The 18,919-nt window shown below is 45.4% G+C and overlaps 1 protein-coding gene and 1 non-coding gene across 5 annotated transcripts; one reads left to right on the top strand and one right to left on the bottom strand.

Annotated features, from left to right (window-relative positions):
* The first annotated feature begins 6,997 nt into the window (after positions 1–6,997).
* Positions 6,998–7,067, top strand: TRNAV-UAC (transfer RNA valine (anticodon UAC)). The gene has a single exon. It is a non-coding gene; the product is annotated as a tRNA-Val (tRNA).
* A 3,415-nt stretch (positions 7,068–10,482) lies between these two features.
* On the bottom strand, positions 10,483–18,562 carry PLEKHF1 (pleckstrin homology and FYVE domain containing 1). 4 transcript variants are annotated; one of them, XM_062586421.1, is made up of 3 exons: positions 18,498–18,557; positions 15,499–15,553; positions 10,483–15,135 (listed from the first exon to the last, which is right to left on the bottom strand). In XM_062586421.1, exon 3 carries the CDS (start codon positions 12,841–12,843, stop codon positions 12,022–12,024), a length of 822 nt encoding a protein of 273 aa, XP_062442405.1. In that variant the 5' UTR covers positions 12,844–15,135; positions 15,499–15,553; positions 18,498–18,557; the 3' UTR covers positions 10,483–12,021. The 4 variants fall into 4 exon arrangements, with proteins under 4 accessions (XP_062442405.1, XP_062442406.1, XP_062442403.1 ...); XM_062586422.1 differs by having other exon boundaries at positions 10,483–13,522; XM_062586419.1 differs by having other exon boundaries at positions 10,483–12,855.
* Between the last annotated feature and the right edge of the window lie 357 nt (positions 18,563–18,919).

Here is an 18,919-nt window from a genome sequence, read left to right as displayed (position 1 = left end):
ATTATATTGTTATGCAGTAAAACAAAATTGAATGGTGTTTGCAGTTAGGAATGAGGAAATCAATTAACCAACTGCTGTCTACTTATATTTTCCATGCCCCAGCAGCTGAGCCAACTTCAAAGCTGCCCCATTTCTTTTGGTTAGATTTGGCACATCTTTAGGAACCTCAGATATTTAGGCAAAGCCCAAGCCTACTCCAGTGTTTTACAATGTTTCTACTTCTGTGTATGCACATCCATATAGGTGGCCTCCACCAGCTTTTAACCGCTTATAACAGAGGGTACAGTCCCAGGGCTGCTAGAACTTTGGCCCTCTGGCTGTGCTTGAACTGAAGAGCCTCAGTTTCTGCGCTGCTGGTGCCTTATTGGACTTACTGTATTGTATGTATACTAATCACTAACGAAGAAAAGGTAGCACTCTGTGTATGTGTGCTATGTTGACATGTCAAGGAAGAATGGGTATGCTCTATTTTAATTGCAGGATTTCAAAGCCTTTTAGTGCAGCTAAGTCACCTGTCCCCAGTACTTAAGTGTCTGCAATCTTATGTCTGCGCAAGCCGCTAATGTGAACTTCAGCGACTGGTCAGTAGAATGGTTGGTCATGTTCAGTATTGATAAATGTCCATAGGAGGAAGATAACCCTCATTATATAGGCATAAATCTAGACTTTGAATGACCTATTTCCTCTGAGGGAAGAGCTTGAGGCTACTGTGGATAGACTTCTGAAAATATAAGCTCAGCAACAGCTCAGAAGCTGAATAAGAAAGCTAGGACATGTGGGGAAGAAAAACAAGAACAAGGCAGTAAACTTTGTTGTCACTGAGTAAATCCAGGTTGCAGTTATATCTTGAATACTATACACAGTCTGCTCAATCCGGTCTGATTAGTCCTTTTTTGAGTCAGGAAGGGTAATGTACAGCTAGGAAAGATAAAGAGAAGGCTAACATAATAGGAGAGAGCATTTCTGCAGAGAGAGATCCAATAGATAAAACTTCAACCTGGAAAAGACACTAATGAGGAGAGCTTTAATGAAGGCTATGAATGGCACAGAGAAGAACAAGAAGAACAATAACATTACATAAAAGTCAGGGCGTACCCATTGAAATGATTGAGGTAAAGGAAGTATTTTTTCATGCAATGTAAAAGTGAATTGTGGAGCTCATTGGCACAGGATGTTCTAGGTGCCAAAACAAAAATGTGTTCAAAAAGTGATTAGGCAGATTAATGGAAGAGAAGGCCAGCAAGGATCATTAACACATCAGTCCTAATGCAACCATTGGCTTAAGAAGTCCTAAAGCACTGGCTGCCAAGAGCTACAACTGAGCGAGTATCACTCTGTAGTTGCCTTTTGCACATTTTCCCTATTTTCAGAAATTCTGTTCTCGTTTGTTAAGGCTGTTCTCATACTTTAACCCAAACATGTACTGGGCGCATACAATTTTTGTAGTGTTGTGCCAGCATATGTGCTACTGCAAGTAAAATATGACATGTGCTGCCAAAGTAATCATATTCTGAAAACAGCACACTTCATATTATAAGGAAAGTTTTTTCCTGTAGTAGGGGAAGACCTACCCATTTGCCTTTGTGTCTGTTATCCCTTCTCAGGAATGAAACCTTCCTCCCTGAAAACTTCCCAGTGTACAAGCAAGTGATTAAACCATTGGAAAACCTATCCTCTGTCAGTCAGTTGCAGTTATTTCATATTCTCTAAATAGATTGCAGAGTCAGCATAAAAATTAAAATGGCTTTTATTGCTTGCTCCAAACAGAAAAGTCCTTTATCATGATGTCTTCATTCCACCTGAATCCAAATCATCAGACAATATTTTTAAAGAAGCAAAGCTCCTTTGACTCCACAGGTACAGTGGAGGTTACATTAAAATACCATCGTGCTACTGCTTTGTTTTGCAGAGGTTATTTTACAGAGAGAGATTACCTGGGTCATATGCTCATATAAAGGTTTTTCATATTTTCTTTTTGAATGGTAAATGCTCTCTTAGAACTAGTCACTAATTAAAGTTTGTGTGAAAAACATCTTTTTCTTCACCCATCTATTTTCTTGCTGTCCTGCCAGAAACTATAGCAGACTCTCAGCTCACAGACATATTTGTCATGCAAGGCTTGTTCAGCTATAAAAGGCACATTTGGCCAGATACACTGTGCTTTAGGAAGTCAGGAATTTTCCACATTCCAGCATACATTCCACTGGCCATAGCTATGAGAGTTTGACTCCAGGAAAATTCAGCCTCTGAAGCACAGGAGACAGACAAACTCTCACGGGGTGTGGGCGGGAGAGGACAAGCAGGGAGGAGAAAGTTCAAGTGCTGCAGGGTGGGAGGGAGAACTGTACTGGAAGTGGATCAGTCTGGTTTGGTCAAAACAGCTATTAATACCACATGTGGTTCTTGAACTGCGTGTGAAAACCTGCTTCTCGGGAGCTGCATTGCTCATGCTCTGTTTAATGGCTAGCTCCTCTTCCAGTGCAGGGTTCTTCCCCATCCCCCAAGTGGGAGAGGGGATGCAATCCTTGTGGGCTTCCTGTGTAGTTCATGAATTGCCCAGATTCACCGCTCCTGAGTGGTGAGGACACTAAAAGGGGGCAGAGTTGTGTAGTATTTTAACTGTGAAGTTATTCTGATGACTGAAATAAGTATTTGCTTTCAAATTCCTTCTGTGATACAGTCATGTGCTGGGCTCTGATTGCTGCTTGTCTCTAAGGAGAGAAAGAGACTGTTAGCTAAAATGACAAATACTCTGTAAGTGTATTACTGGAGTGCTTGCAAATGTGAAGGTCTAGGAAGGGCTGTGCTTGAGCAACACTGTGAGATACTGGCTCTGGGGGCTGAGGCTAGCTGCATCACAGACCCCATTTTTATGAAGGTAACGTACGTCTAGAGAATATGCTTCAAGTCTGCGTAAACCTGCTATGGTCAAATACAGTGAAATTGTGCCCCTGTGTCTACCACATATCAGGAGAGCAAGGTTTGGAAGTGCCACTTTGGAAATCTAGCCTCACGCGCAAATAAGTGAGAGCTAGAAAGCAGCCACTCGGTGTACTGGAGTCCTGCAGTGCCTTCCTGAAGGCTCTGCAGGCTGGGCACTTGCTAGAAGATTTCTCACCTTTTGTGTCACTGTCCTTGTTGCAAAGGAATGAGACAGAAACGAGCCGGTGTGTCAGACTTCATAACTGAGGGCAAATATGGAGCTGAGATAAAAAGCTGTATGATTTCATGAGATCTCTGAAACAAACAGACAGGGACTATGAACACCATTAAGTGCTGGCATTTGGCATTTCTAAAGAGCTTTTGAACCAAATTTATTCCACTGTGGTGCAGATATAACAATGTTGGGAAAATCCATGATGCAGATTTACCAGTAGTACTTTTCTAAGGTACCTCTAACTGCTGTGTTATAGGAATACCAATGGTACCACTGAAGTCTTGAAATAGCAAAGCATGGCCATCTCTGTGCATCATCCTCTCTTGATTAATGCCATAGCTCTTTACCAGTTGGGTTTCATAGGACCTCTCATCATTAAGGCTCCTTCCTTGTAAACAGATGGCTGCATTGTTTGACATCCCACGTGCCTGGTGGGACCTAGCACAGATACATGTGTTTTCTCAGCCTTCTGGTCTGCAAGTGTCTTGAATGTGGTACTAGTAGAATGAACAAATGCAGTGTCAGCCTGACACCAGGTGGGCCAACTTCTCCCATGGCCACAGGATCAGGGCAATTGATGCTGGCCCGTCACTGCTCAGGTCTGGAGGGTAATGTGTCTCTCCCGCATGAGTCAAAGTAGAGAGCTATACTGCAGAGGCTCTGGCAGAGTTAAAGCAGTTTCACTCCTCCCTCTGCTCCACTGTTGTGATTAAATAATGGCAGCTGCGTTAGGCTGTTCCTGCCAAACTAGGAGAAAACAGTGTCTCCTCTGAGAGAGGGGACACACCTGCAAGTTCTGTGAAGCTTCCTCCTGCTGCAGCTCTACTGTAGTGGCTGTCCTAGGGGTGAGGATGACTCCATGAGTGCTTTCTGCCTTTCTGCTCCTGCTGCTGGGGGTGGCTTTCAGTGCTGCTGCCGAGCAGTTCCCGGTACCGCAAGGGAGCAGGGTTGGGGAGTACAAAGGGTGTGACAAATCTTACAGGAACACACGAAAGACCTCTTGACTAAGAAAGCTGCACACAATGAAATCTTGCTGGGCTGCCTGGCTTCTAGAGGCTGGTCAGTAAATGGGTTTGCTCAAGTACTTTGTTTGGAAGTAGTTAGAAAGTGTTTTATCTGAAACTTATTGCCGAGTAAGCCTTCCTCAAGACAGAGGCTCCGATGGAAACAAAGTGGTTGCAACCAAGGTGCTGGTTGTTCTGCTCTGCACTTTGGGTTTGCCAGCTTGCGCTATAGTATCTGACCCATTCAAGCCATTAAAGGCTGGTGCAACAGTTGAGAGTTGTAATGGGTCTTTCTAAGTGCTGCTTTCCTGATGGGAAATCCCAGGCACAAGGGTTGCTCTGCTGCTCTGATAACATGTAGAAACAGGAATTGGCACATGGACTAATGTGTTGATCCAGCAGCTCATGAAGAGATTCCCCCCCCTTCCCCCCAGCATGCACATTCACCCTTGCTGCTGTCTGCTTAGGTTTCTAACTCCACATGTAGCTGATCTGTTGTTGGGGTCTCTCAAAATAATCACAGCTTAAAAGAACCCTCTGTTGTTAAACTAACGTGGCCCATTTTGGTAGATTCAAGGAACAGTCTGAAGGAACAGGAAAGGTGGTGATAAGCAGCTGGGCTAGTTTAACCTACTTCATCCATAGCCAAAAAGACCTGTCTACCATTGATTTGAATAGCAGATATCTCCAGTGCAATTGCACTTACATTTTAGTTTGTCCTACGGATGCTTTGGTCCTGAACAATGACTGGGAAGGGTTTTTTCTATATGTAAATACAGGATGAACAATGAATAGCTGCTTCTTGAATGCCTCTGAGACAGGAGTTGGTGCAGATTCTCTGAACAATAAATGAGCACTGCCACTAGATAGGCAGGAAGCTCAGTTTTATTCATTTGGTACATGTATATAATACATTAATGGTAGACCTGGAAGAGCATTCAGCAGTAGCTGTGACTGAGTGCCTTGAAGCAGCATAGTGCTCTAATTGAAGCTATTCAGATAGCTGGATGAACTTGGTTTGGTCAAAAATTCACTTACTGTGAGACAGGATGTATTTGATGATTATTTTAGTGTTTTCTTTGATGCCTGGATGATCTGTTTTCAAAATCAAAAGATACACCCATCCCATAGCAATTAAGGCATTCATCTGAGAGATGAGTTCATGTCAGAATAGATCAAGTATCTCTTGAATCTAGGTCTCTGCTGTGCTGCTTGAATGCAGTCACACAGGCTAATGGTTATTTGGGGGGGGTGTTATGGGAGCAGATTCCTTCTGATGGCTTTGGATGAGAGGAGAGAAAAAACCCACTGTGAAAGGCCTGTGTCACACTTCTTCCTCTGATATTTCTGGAAGACTTTTCATATATGAAACCACTAAGGCATCTGTTTTTATCCTATATGTAATTTTTCTGATTCAAAATAGTGACCTTTTTTATTTCTTATTGTTCTCTGTTAGAGGAAAAGAGGCCTGGCTGGCCTTGAGTTAATGTTCTTCCCTTCTCAAATCCTGTTTTGCTAAGGCTTCTCACCAAAACACATTGTTTTTAGGATAAAAATATAAAGACAAAATAAACTCTCGTGAAATAGGAACCAAGTGTTCTTTAATCAAAAAAAGAGGTTAGACAAAGCTAAGAAGAGTGTTGCTGTGTCCCCTCTCCAGCAGGCGAGTCCTCAGCCAGCTGTGCAGGGCTCCCTTGCAGCAGTGTGGAAACCAGTGCTGGAGCGTCACTGCTGTGCAGCAAATGGCTGTGCACAAGTGTGGCTGGATTGTGCAAGAGAAGGCACTGTGCAAACGTGCTTTGTAAGAACTAAATCTCGTATTTAGTAACTCTCCTTTTTCTCTACCTTTTCTGTTATATGAAACTGGAGAGATTTTGTGCAACTTCCTATTGGATGTGAACCACTGTCCAAGAGGCTTACGGAAAACCTGCTTATGATTTATTTCCATTTCTGGGTCTGACTGGAAAGAAAACCGAATGCCAACTTCAAAGGGAGTTTCTTAGCATTACTCAGTATGAGATACTGTTTCCTTGTATGCCTCTTCTCCTTTGGTTGCTGTCCTAGGAACTGAGCACTGACTGCTCTTTCTGTTTTGAGGTTTTACAAGGAGGAGCTCAGACAGGAAAGGCTCTTTCCCACACGTGTGCTACACTGTGATTTCCCCTGCATGTGACAACTGTTTGTTGCACCCTCAGTGCTTTACCCCATGATGTGGAAACAGGAATGTGTTGGAGGTCTCTGTATAACCCATTTCACAGAGATTCAGTAAAACCAGGCCAGCGTGGCCTTGACTATGGGTAGAAAGCATTAACGGAGATGAAAGTGGTAACCTGTGGGGCTCTGCTGGCATCTGGAGAACCACGTGCTCTTCCACTTGTGTTAGGAGTGGGCTGGACTGCATGGGGGAGAGCACTGCAGCACCTACCTCCTTGGGGTCATCTCCTGTCCTTACCGTGGAGACGATGCATTTCCCGTTACTACCTTGCTCCCTCTGCCCTCTGCTCTGTACTGGCTTCTGATGGCAGCCCAGCCCAGCTGAGCTTCCTCTCCACCACACAGCAGTGGAGAGCGGCACATATGAAGTTGCAGTCTGGCATTCCTCTGGGACTCGGTCATATGCCAAGGAGACTTTGCGCAGTTTCACAACCGGTGTGTCAAAGTGGTGTTTACTTGAGGGGGTTGTTCATTAGCTCTGAGATGCATGAAACCAACCTGACAGTGACTTTTCTGGTATCTAAATGTGACATGAAGAGAAAACTAGCCAACTTCCTTTAAACAGCATTCTTGGCTGCTGCTTCAATTGTGAAAGCTCATCACAGTCATTCATGTTAGAAGAGGGATAGTGTAGTGGTTATCACATCTGCTTTACATGCTGAAGGTCCTGGGTTCAAGCCCCAGTGGAACCAGCAGCAGGAAATCTTTGGGAGGTTGGACTAGATGATCTCCAGAGGTCTCTTCCAACCTCACTGATTCTGTGAAAACTACACTCAGCATACGCTGAGGAGCTCACTCTGAGCTGACAGGGGATTCCTTCCCAATCACTGCTTCTCAGCACTGAAGCTGTGGAAAGCATCTCCAGTGCTCAGGACTTGGTTGGGCTGGCATTTCTTGGAAATCTTTTGCAATCCTGTGTCCTCCGTGGAACTGACAGTAAATGTAGTTTAACTTCCTCTTTCCCTTAACCCCTTGCTTAAAAATATAAGGCTTAGAACAGAAAAAATCAGAAATAGAAGCCTGTATTTTCAGTTTGAGACATATCAGCAGTAGCTGAGGCCCTCTGTGCTCATTTGTTTCTTCTGTCAATGAAAAATCCTAAGATGAAGAAAATGAAAAACAGCCTTGCAATAGTAGAGAGTTGGAAGAGGCCATGGGCTGTGGCAGAGCCAGAACTCCTGCTTGGATAGAAAGTGTTTAAGTAACTTGGAGCAAAAATTTAACAGTGAAGCTGGCTCACATTATTGCCTACATACACTTGTGAACTGTGCTGAGTCAGTACTGTCTCTTGTCTTTGTGGTGTTCCTTGGCTTTGCCCTGGGGAAGATTGCGCACACAGTTTTTGTTGAAGCTCTTTGACCCTTTCTTTTCACCTATTCACAAATCAAATCTCCCAGTTACTTTTCATTCTGCTTTTATGATTGGCTGCCACAATAACAGCATTTTCCTTATCATCCTATTGACTTTGGAGAGCTGATGTGGATTTCATCATTGCATAGCCTTCAACTCTGTTTTCCTGTCATTTTGCTGGAGAATCCCCAGCAATTTCAGCAGGTCTGATATTAAAATTCAAGTTTTGTCCGTCTCCTTCAATGCATTAACTTTCTTTTTGCTCCTGACAGCTATGAGGACAGTCCTCTGGCTGTTATGTGCCCATCTGAAAAGCATCATAGAGTATCATAGAATTGGTAAGGTTGGAAGGGACCTCTAGAGATCATCTAGTCCAACCCTCAAACGAGTGGCTGTATGGGGATTGAACCCACAACCTTGGCATTATGAGCACCACACTCTAACCAGCTGAGCTAAACCTAAACAATGATTTTGCTGAGGGCTAATGAATTCTTGCATTTTTCTAAAAGTAACTAGATTCCAACTAGTCCTTCAGTCTCTACTTGTCCATTTCTTTGCTGTGTTACTCCAGGATTTACTGAAATGAAAGATCTTCATTGTACCTTCTTATTCCGCTGCCTTTCCCCGCTAGACAACCCTCCAGGCTGCAGATCTATAACTCTTTTTGCCATTCACTGCTTTCCTGATCCAGCAGCTGCAAGCTTAAGTCAGTCTAATTTAGGGCTGCCACCGTCCTGCCTGGTTTGCTCTGGCTGTGCATTATTATCCCTTCCTTTGCATCATCATGGATGCTTGTCCTAGTGCCCTGGCTGGGCCAGCTCAGAGAAGCAAGAAGTTTTCAGCCAGTGCGATTTCCTGAGCTAGCTCACCACGGGCTCAGGCAAGCACCCAGGTGGGCGTGCAGAAGGGGTGGCTGTATAGTGCTGCACTGATCAGATCCTCAGGCGTTCTGGTAGGAGGCTGAGCAAGAAGCCCCTTCTGGCAGCTGCTATCCATGCACCATGTTAGGGAGACTTTCAGGAAAAGGGTATGACCCTGCAAAATTTCCAGCATACGTTCTTTCTCAAAGTGTGCATTCAAGCTACTCCTCTTCCTAGTCACATGAGTGTGCAAATTTTAACCAATCTCTGGTAACAGATTTATTTAGCTAAAAAAACAACCAAACAGAAAACCAAACAAAAACAAAAAATGCCCCAAACCAGGAAATGCCTTGGAGATGGAATAGAATCAGGCTGGAAAACTCCAAAATGGACTATAACAGCAAAAACAGTAATGTAAAACCCATGTGTTCAGCAGGCTAGAAGCCAAGAGCTGCAATCCCAGTGATGAGCTCCCAAGCTTGGCTAAGAAAACTAAAGAGGAAGAAAAAAAAAAAAAAAGAAGCTTTGTTTAAGTTTCATCTTTTCCTAGGCAGACTCCCCTTACCATACATACTAACAATTTAAAAGACACAGGTTACTTAGGCCTCTGATGTGAAATGTCTTCTCAAATCTCTTCCATCCCCAGCCATCTCCACGTCCTCCTGGTCATCACTGCCACAACAGCCAAGGGTCTCAGCAGCAGCTGCTGTGCAATACTCTGAAGCACTCTGCCCGCACTACTGCATAACTGGGCATAGCACTGATCCACTGCCTAGCAATAATGGAAAATGTTGTGAGAAAGCATCTTAATGTACATGAAGCCAGTATGTCTGTAAGAAGTGTAAGTACTAATGTGCACCTTATGTTCAGATTGATACTCAAAATACCAGTGTTTGTGATGCTAACTATTCACCCTTTTACTCAAGAGTGTCACAGCTTTTCTAGCCTTGACTCTTCTCTGTAAGAAATGGGGAAGTAAGAGTTGCTGGAAGATTTCTGCATTTCAGGAAAGCAGGAAAGGCCATGAACTATTGCATGCACAGAAGGTTTCATTTTTTCCTTTTTTTTTTTCTTTCTCTAAGAAAAGGTCTTGCTCTATAACAAGGCATTTTTTTAAAGCTGTGACTACCCCTCATTAGTAGATAAGAACAGTTCATAGCTCTTTTGGGGCCTGTTAATAGTAAGTTATAGTATCTTTATGGTAATAATATCTTTTTATATATAAAGATTTTAAAAAGCTGATCACAAAGAGGACTATGGAGAAGTTTGAAAACTGGAATATAGTTCTGAACCAATTACCTGGAAGGAACTAGGGAGTTTTGCCTGACTAAGGAGTACAGAATTGGAATTAAGCTGTTGAATCAAATTTCCATAACTGTGCTATTTTTGGCTTGTGAACTATTCTAATGGCTGTTTACTTTCAAGGTCATTTTCTGTTTGCATAGCATGTACACCCTTCTGGTGGGTGGGAGGCATTATAAAAACAATCACTGCTGCTCAAAATTATGAACTAAACTTGAAGAGGGACAGAAAAAAACAGAACTCTGTGTACTTACTACTTTAAAAAACAGAAACATCTGTTTAGGTCATGAAATTTGTTGGCCCACTCTAAGCTATGTCCCTACCAGAAAAATACCATTTCAATTAACAAAAACTACTGCAGGGGATTGCAAAAGACTTGGAAAACTTGGTCAGATGAAAGAATGGGGTAAACAGAAAGGAAGCATCAGGTTTAGCAATTTTTCACTCATACTCACCTTAAAATAGTAAACAGAAAACTAGAATATTCATCCCATGACTGAGGAGTGCTGAAGAATTAGAATTCATACTAGGCTGGCCACACTTAAATCAAAGCATGTGTCCTGTTTCTCAAAACTCATTAGAAAACAAGACACTGTTGTGCTTTCCTGGCTTCTTCCAGTTGATCATATCTTTATTCACATACAGTCATATAATACAAATTCACTGGACAATGGCAGTTTACAAGAAAGTAAGAATAATTATTTTGAATGTAAATTAAAAATACTTAAGTCTGGCCATTTGTCATACAATGCAGTATTTGGACCAGCTAATGGTAAGGAAATAGCTTGTAACATTGCAAGCATACTCTCATTCATGTTCCTTTCCAGAGTATAAGATACACAGTACAAAAATATACTAAGAAATAACTGAGATTTTGTTGTAGAAGTGTCTGCTGCAATACAATTGCTGTTGTCTAACTTATATTAGGATAGAATATTTGAATAAAACAGTTTATTTCTAACCTGATATGAACTTAAGAGTTCAAATTAACTCAACTATAAAGTCTTGGGGTCTGGTCTTGAAAAGACATTCAGGATCATAACTTTGAACTCAGTGAAACTGATACAAATGAGATGAGCACACAAGTAAGCATCCATTTCCTTGGGGTCTTGCTCAGGAGGCCAGTGAAAGTTGAAATGCTGCACTTCACAATCCTAATCTAGGGCATTTTCTGGATCTTCCTTCAAAACTTTTAGCAACTCTTCCCTGGGCTACTCTTTTACCTGATAGGCTTGAGTTTATCAGCCTTTGGTAATCTGGTGAATCCACCTATTTTGAGATCTGAGGCTTTACACTTAGTTGAGTCAACTGCAGGAAGCCTCTTCCTTACCTCATTCCTCTGTATAAAATCTTAGGCCTGTTTTCCTCTCCTCCTCCCTCCCTGCTTGCCTGGTATCACCAAAATGGCTTCTTTCCATCTGAGAGCTGAATGCTCTAGCGCTTTGCTACAGTTGCTCCTCTCAAGCCTCATATGACCTCTCTGCATTCAGAGCATGATTCCTTTAGTGTTTCCAAGGTTCAGAAAACCTAGTGTAGTAAGCAAAGCCTATGCTTATATTGCTGCAGAGAAGCTGTCTGGCTGGGCTTGCACACTTATGATGAGAATCTTTTAGAGTAAATGTAATGCTTATGGAAAATGCCAGCCCTGGAATTTTTCTGTTCTCCACAGAGCACAGCCAGCAAAAGCACCAGGCTTCTGCAGTGCCCATCTGGAGGTCCTCTAGCCTCAGAAAGACAAACTCATCCCTAGCAGACAAGCATATTTAAATCAATGATTTCTTGCTCCTCTTCCTTCCAATTGTAGATCTCAAAACATTTAAGAAAATAGATTAGTATTGCTTCACTTTTGGAGACAGGAAAACTAAGGCACAGAAGGGTGAACTCACTTGGACCAGCATTGAGCTGCAGGTCTCCTCTGCCTTAGTCTGTTTCTCTACCTGCTTGTGTAACATGATACAAATTCTCAGAATTTCTAGGCGCAACCTCCTATGCCTGTCCCCCAAATAGACTGCACACACAGGGGCCAATATCCACCTTCCTAAGTACAGCCTCCAAAGAAACTATCAAGAAGGACATGCATTGGAGGCCAGAAGTTGGTTTCCCAGTTTTCAAATGCCACTTACTCCCAGGAGGGTCAGCTATGGAAAGATGACCAAGATACTTCTGAAGTATAAAACTCTGTGTCTGCTGGCCACTGGTCCACTTTGTCATCATCAGATTTGTCACTGTCGTCACCACTAGAAGGTTCGTAGCCTGGCATGGCAGCATGGAACTGCTCTGGCTGCCTGAGATCAGCCTCTGCTTCCTTCTTCTTTTCTGCCAGCAGCTGTCTGTAGCACAGGTTGCAGACCCTCAGGGGCTTGGGGGAGAGCCGTGGCATCAAAAACCTCTGCCGGGAGCAGTCTCCACATACGACAAAGCCACACTTGCGGCAGTGATGCCTTCGGGTGAGTGTGGAGAACTTGGTCTGGGTACAGCGCATGCAGATATCTGTCGCCTTGTCCGGGATCCAAGGGGCAGCATGCTCAGTGGAGGGCTGCCTGCCTGTCTTTGTCAGAAGGTGTCTGATGCACTCCTCCAGATGGCTGATCCACTCTTTCCTCTCTGTGAGGGAGGCTGCAGAAACCACAAAGGACTTCTTTGAGGTTTTAATCATCCAGCGGTTCTTCATCCGCAAGGTGTCTGGCAGTGTCTCCAAAGTCACGTCTTCAAGGGGGATTATGTGCTGGGAATTGTATTTTCTTTTGTTGATCACTATGCTCCCATACACGAGGATGTCGTTGAAAAGGAAGAATATACGAGGTTTGGGTTTCTTGCGGCATTCTTTGGTTAAAATCCCTTCCCCTAAAAGGACCCTCCCTGGTACAGCTAAGGGCTGCCCAGATGCCCCAAAGCAGTTTTCTACAGCGGCAATGCGCTGGCTGTTGATCTCAGTGTTTACAAGATGGTCCACCATCTCCAGCTTGCTCTGAAGAAAGGAAAATAAAGGAAGTGGTGAAGCTGCACCAAACAACTGTACCAGTTGACCGGGTAGCAGACTCAGGCCCAGGAGAGAAATTTCTAATCTAAACTGTGATTATGATAAATCTCATCATGCTTTACTTTGAAAAATTGCTTTAAAGAGGTAATAAACACAAGTTTCTGACCTGCTTTAGTGGCTAGTTAAAGCAGTTCAGTTTAAAGCAATACAAGCCCTCTAATGTGGAGTCACCTATTCCAGTACAACCTTTTCTACCAGTGTAACTGTGTTCCCATAATAGAGAAAGCAGGTTGGTCTGACGTACCTTTTATGTAGTACTTTTATGTGGTTATGTATGTGGTTACATACTTGCACAGGAGTTATTGTACTGTGATAATCAGAGGGTCCCAGCACCATCCCCATCCTGTCCCTGCCCTCTTGGTGCTGATGGCAGGGAGCACAGCTGCAACACAGCATAGACGTCGTGCTAGTGCAGGGAGCTAACTGATGGCAGGCTGATGCAGACTCGGGGCAAAATCCTTGGTCTTTGGAGCAATTCTCACACTTCTGACCATACGCCCTTTTCTTGAGTTACTATGCCATTCTGAGCCAGAGCTAAGGTAATGTTTTAGAAGAAAAGGCCAGCGTGCACTGTTGTTTGTTGCCTCTGATTCTCCTTGAATGACAAGAGGAAAAAAACTACCATCCATGTGAACAAAGCCACACAAGCCAACACCTGCCTCCGCTACCCCAACTATGTATGGGCCACCAGTGCCTCCAGTTAAAAGACACATCATTCTGAAAATGCTCTGACCCATGCTGAAGGGGAAGTAAGAAGAAAGCATGCTCATCCTTCCCTACACCTCCGCACCATCATTCTCATAGTAACTAGGATTTTTCTAAATACACATTTTTAAACATACAGATAGTCTGAAACAAAAGCAAATGTTTTGCTATCCTAATTTGTAGGAAGGGAAGCAATTTATGTTTGCAAGTTCATTTTTTTTTTCTTGACCCTAATTCTTTCTGTGTTTAATGGTATTGCCCTGAGTGAGACCATACAGGCATAACGTCCACGAGAAAGTGAGTCATTTCCTCTTTAAGCGAGTTCAGAGATATAAAGGTAGTTCAGAGATCACGAGGTAGCTCAGAGATCATAGGAATGTGTGTAGCCCTAGTTTCTATTAGCATTTCATAGAATCACTAATACAGAGGCCCTGTCCACAGTATTTCCCATCCTTGTACTGAACCTTTACAGCTGTGGAGTATTGGAACCCAGATGGGAAAGGGAAGAGAAAGAGGATAACATGCTGAGTCCTATGTCTTTGGGATAATGATGATTTAAATTCTTGTCTTGCCCTTCACCCCAAAGCACCTCTTCAGACTGCTAGAAGGGAAACCACAGAATAGCTGTTCAAGGTTGCTGTGCACTATTTCTCTCTTGCCTGAGCTATTTAACAAACAGACTGCTTAATTCTTCTGAGTTTCCAGAATATTTTTCTTTGGAGACGACCAGGATATTCTGAATTTCCCTACAGTCTGCAGAAAGTTAAGGCACTGGTTTAGCCTAAGGAGAGAATCTGAATGAAATGAGCTGGTCTGCAGAAACAGCTTTCACTGAGAAGTGTTGTGCAGCCAGTGCTTCTGAAAAGCTGGCTCCTGTGACTGCACATCACTGGGATTTCTTGTTAATCCACGGGGACAGCACCTTTGGAAGCACACGGGCTTGTCTGGAGTCTGCCAGAACAGGAGCATCGCCTCTGTAAGCCCCGTCGACTCTGTGATGATCGTTCCAAGAATGGTCTTTCAAGAGCTTGGGGATCATCTCTGATAGTGACAGGATAAGGTGAATATGATCTGACAAGTCACTAAAAGAGGACAAAACCATGGCCTCCCTCGAATCAGAGAGATGACCCCAGGGTCTCTGACTTCTTTCTGTAAGGATGTATTTCTTCAGGGTATTGAAGCACCAGACAGATTTGATGGAGTTGGACAAGGCTGAGCATATTCACTCACGTATGTTCTTCAGTATGAAGTGCAATTTAAAATTAACTGCAATGTAGATAACAAACTACCTTCAGAAGAAGTCAGAGAAATGAGCAGCTCTAGAGTAGCAAAATGTTTCTGAAAACATTCTGCTTTCTGAAGAACAAAAGGAGGGAAAGAAAGAGGCAGGCTTTGGCATGCTGAATGCAAGAAGGAGCCCATGCCCTTCTCTCCTGAGATCAGTGCCGAGCCAACAGTCCATAGTCACGAGGTGGTCATCATGAGTACTCCTCCAAGGGTGCACTGCAGCCAGATGTGGAAGGGCGTGATTAGATGAGTAGTGGCTGAAGTAATGCCCTAAAGAACCTCCCATTTCAATACACATATTCAGAAGCTATATGAAGGGATTTATTATTTGTTGTCAGGAGAGGAGAAAGACTCCATCCCCCTCAGTGATTTGCCAGCCTGATTGGATCCAGGGAGCAGATCTGCTACAAGATCTAAATTCAAATCTATTTTGAGTTGCACAATACAGCACATTTATTCTCCCTCTTAATTGCACAAAATTGGGCCATAAAAAGGTTGAAGTACAAACAAATAGGTAGGGCAAAATACAGTCCACAGCTGAATGCCAAATTCCCAGACTTTGAATACCTGGAATCTTACCTCTCCTGGGATGTGTTCTCCTCACATTTCTTACAAACAAAAGCTGGATGAGGTGCTTTTGAGTGAAAGGGACAGAGGAGCACATAAAGGAAGAAGAAAAACAGAAATTACAGGTTGGAAAGTTTGGTGTGGAAAGGCAGCAAATCCAGAAAAAAATACTATATAATTTTTGGCACCAGCAACACCAAATGTGATAAACCAAGAAGTTAATCCTGTTCTCTCCAGTTTCAGTAAATAAAATTTGATTTCTAGGTTCTCTTCTGAATTCCGTTCCTGACCCCCATCATGATTTTTCCTCTCCCCCTGTCATGTTACTCCATCTGTAAAGTAGTAAGGACTCTGAAAGCTATGTAGGACTTATGGGGAAAGAAATGACTTGAGAAAGGTTTAGTATATGCAGTGGTTAGCAGTCTACAGAAGAGAAGGAACAATATGTAAATAAATCCTGCAGGAATCCCTATATACTGCTATGGCTCACTTCTAAATTATTAATGCTTCTGGATTATGAAGCCCCAGCTTTTTACATAAAACTGCATCTTTTATTTTTATTCTTTGTATTTTAGAAGTATAGTCCACTTTCCCAAATGAGTGTGGTGCATGAGACAGCTCTACTTTTAGAGATCTCCATGTACCAGCTCCTAATGGTAATGAAAAAGCTTTTTTCAGAGATAAAGACTATGCCTGCAAAGAGCCAGAAAATGTAAGCTATCTCATTTTAAAACATGAGTGCAATCAAGATTTAAAGTCACCCTATTTGATTCATTTTAGTAAATATTGCTGTGTGTTTGTCCAAGTTTGTTCTGCACAGTTAGAAGGATTGTGATGGTTATTACCTAAGTAATACACATGTAGGCACGTATGATGCTTGTGACAGAGGTCTGTTTGGTGTTGACCTTTTATATATGGGGGAACTGGCTTAAGCTTCATTTCAGATGTATCAACTATCTATAACCATCAAACAATAAACTCTTAATTTAGCCCTAAGCTTCTGACACTGTTGAAAAAAGAAGAAAGGAGATGTGCTAAATGAGGGCAGGTGGATGTGCTTTACTAGTATTCTACTTTTCATAGGCATAGCATAGCAAAGTTGTTTTGTTTTGTCATGAGGGTTCTTGCATGTCATCAATTATTATGCAGTGAATATATAGCTCAGTAAATATGACTGATATTCAAAGGGAAAAATACCCATTTTCTTCTGCACTCAACTCCAGCAGTAAGTTACATCCTTTAACAACAGGCACTTGTTAAGTTGTGAGTAATAAACAGCTATGTTGATGCGTGACAGGTAGAGCATCTCATCTTAAGCTCCTGGGTCAGTGAGTCTGTGGTAAGTTTTTCAAGGTGGATGGCTTGGGTGAAGATCCTTGTGAGCTGCTGCACCCAATTTTTCAGTCCTTGGTGTCAAACTGAATTGACAGTCTTGGTATTCCTAGCATACCTAACACAGAGGATGGGCCATAAAGATCCACGTGTGGAGAGGGGATCTGACTGCGCAAGTCAGCCAGCAGAAAATGCCCTGAGCCTCATCCCTCTCCAGGATTCACACCCTCTTTCTGTTCACTCAGCTGTGAAGTCTTGGTGCTGGCATAAGCTCTTTCTCACAGAACAGGGTAAGCAGGAGGCATTCACTGTTTATTTAGGCCCAGAGCACACTTATAGAGCAGGCTAAGCACTGTTCCACTTTTTTTTTTTTTTTTTTTTTTGCCTGAGGGGGGTTTGAACTTGCATCTCCCTCCTTCTTGAGCTGCTGTAACTACTGAGTCACAGGGCCAGAGAGAGAGCAGGGGTCTGGCAGCCCCTTTCTGCCATGCTCATGGGGACCCTGGTTCAGTACGCTGGCATTTTGGGAAGGACTGTCCCACTGGGCCCCAGATGGTGAAATGCCACCAGCCCCAGTAGGAAATGGGCTAACAGAGCTACTGAGTTTCTTGCCACTGCCGCTGGGTAAGTCCACGACTTCCAGCACATGGCTCACCAGAGCGCGACGGGAGAAAGGGCTTTGGCAGAGCTCAGACCAACGCCACTGAGCACAGGTTGGTAGTCCAAGCTCAGCTGTGGCTCTTGCATGTACCACCCAGGTCCCAAGGTGTCCAAACAACTTTGTGGCGAGGGAAGGAAAGCCCCAAACCCAAGTATCAGTGTCGTCCCCGTCCCCTCCGCGGCTGTCTGTCCACGTGCACAGCCTCGAGCAACGGCAGCAGGGCGGTACGCCAAGCGCAGAGCACGTCCCCCCATCACTCATCACCGTGAGCCTGGCGACGGATCATTTCCACGCGCCTCCCTAAGAGGCTCTCTGGCGTTCGTCCTAGAGGCTAAGGGGCTCCGACAAAACCCTGTTTGGTCAGGCCACTGGTTAGAGGAGCTCTAAGGAGAAACCACCCGCGCAGCCTTGCCCCGAGCGTGAACAGCCAGCACGGGGAGCGCTGCGTTCTGCATCGCTCCCAGCGCGGGCAAGAGCGCGTGCTGCGAAAGAAGGCGCGCGTGGCCGAACGTGACGCGTTCCTCTTCAGACAGAGCGACAAGATTCATCTTTTGTCTCTGTTAGCATCAAACTAGGCGACTTAAGGATCCCTTCTAACCTTGAAACTAATCTAAGCAGTTCGATCATCCCTTGGGCCGTTCGGAAGCGCTAAGGCGCTGCGCAGCGCGGCAGGGAGTGACGCCGTGCCCACGCAGCGCTTCGGCCGGCGCCGAGCCGGTGCCCGGCGCGCCAGCACCGAGGCGGGCGGCTCCGCCCGGCAGGAGCGCCCCGCGGCCCGGCGCGCCCCGCGGAGCCGCCGGGCAGGGCGCGGGGGCGCCCCGGGGCGCGCAGAGGCACAGCCTCACCCGCGGTCCTCGCCGCGGCGAGCGCCGGGCTGCGCCCACCAAGCAGGTCTCTCTCCCCCGAAGCGGAGACCTGCGCCCCCGCCGCCGCCGACTCCTCCTCCTCTCCCCGCGCCCCGGCCGCACCTCCCCTCCCTCCCCCCCCGGTGTGACCCGCCGCGGAGCAGCGCAGCTACCTGTGCGGGAACGCGCCGCCACGTCCCGCGCCGCTCCCCGCTCCCCGCTCCCCGCGCCGCTGGCCGCGCCGCGCCGCCGCCGCCCGCCCCTTCGCCCGCCCCCTCGCCCGCACAGCCAATCGGCGCTGCGCAGCCTCCGCGCGCCACGCCCCCTTCCCCGGCGGTAGCCAATCGCAGAGCGGGGCAGGCGGCGCGGAGCAGGCGGCGGCGCCGCTGGGGGGTGTCGTGGTGCGGCGCCGCGGGCCCCCCCCCCCCTCCCCCCGCCGGGCGAGGCGGCGCCGGGCCGGGCGCTGCCCGCGGGGCCGTAGCCGCCGGCGGGCTGCTGTGCACCTCGAGGGCCCCGCGTCGCGCGGCGCCGCGGCCGCCACGGCGTGAGGGGCTGGGCGAGCGGGCCGGGCCCCTGGCTCAGCAAACCGGGGTGG

This window comes from Rhea pennata, chromosome 13 (assembly GCF_028389875.1).
Source record: "Rhea pennata isolate bPtePen1 chromosome 13, bPtePen1.pri, whole genome shotgun sequence".
NCBI classification, from domain to species: domain Eukaryota; kingdom Metazoa; phylum Chordata; class Aves; order Rheiformes; family Rheidae; genus Rhea; species Rhea pennata.
This window is presented reverse-complemented; position numbering and strand designations above follow the sequence as displayed.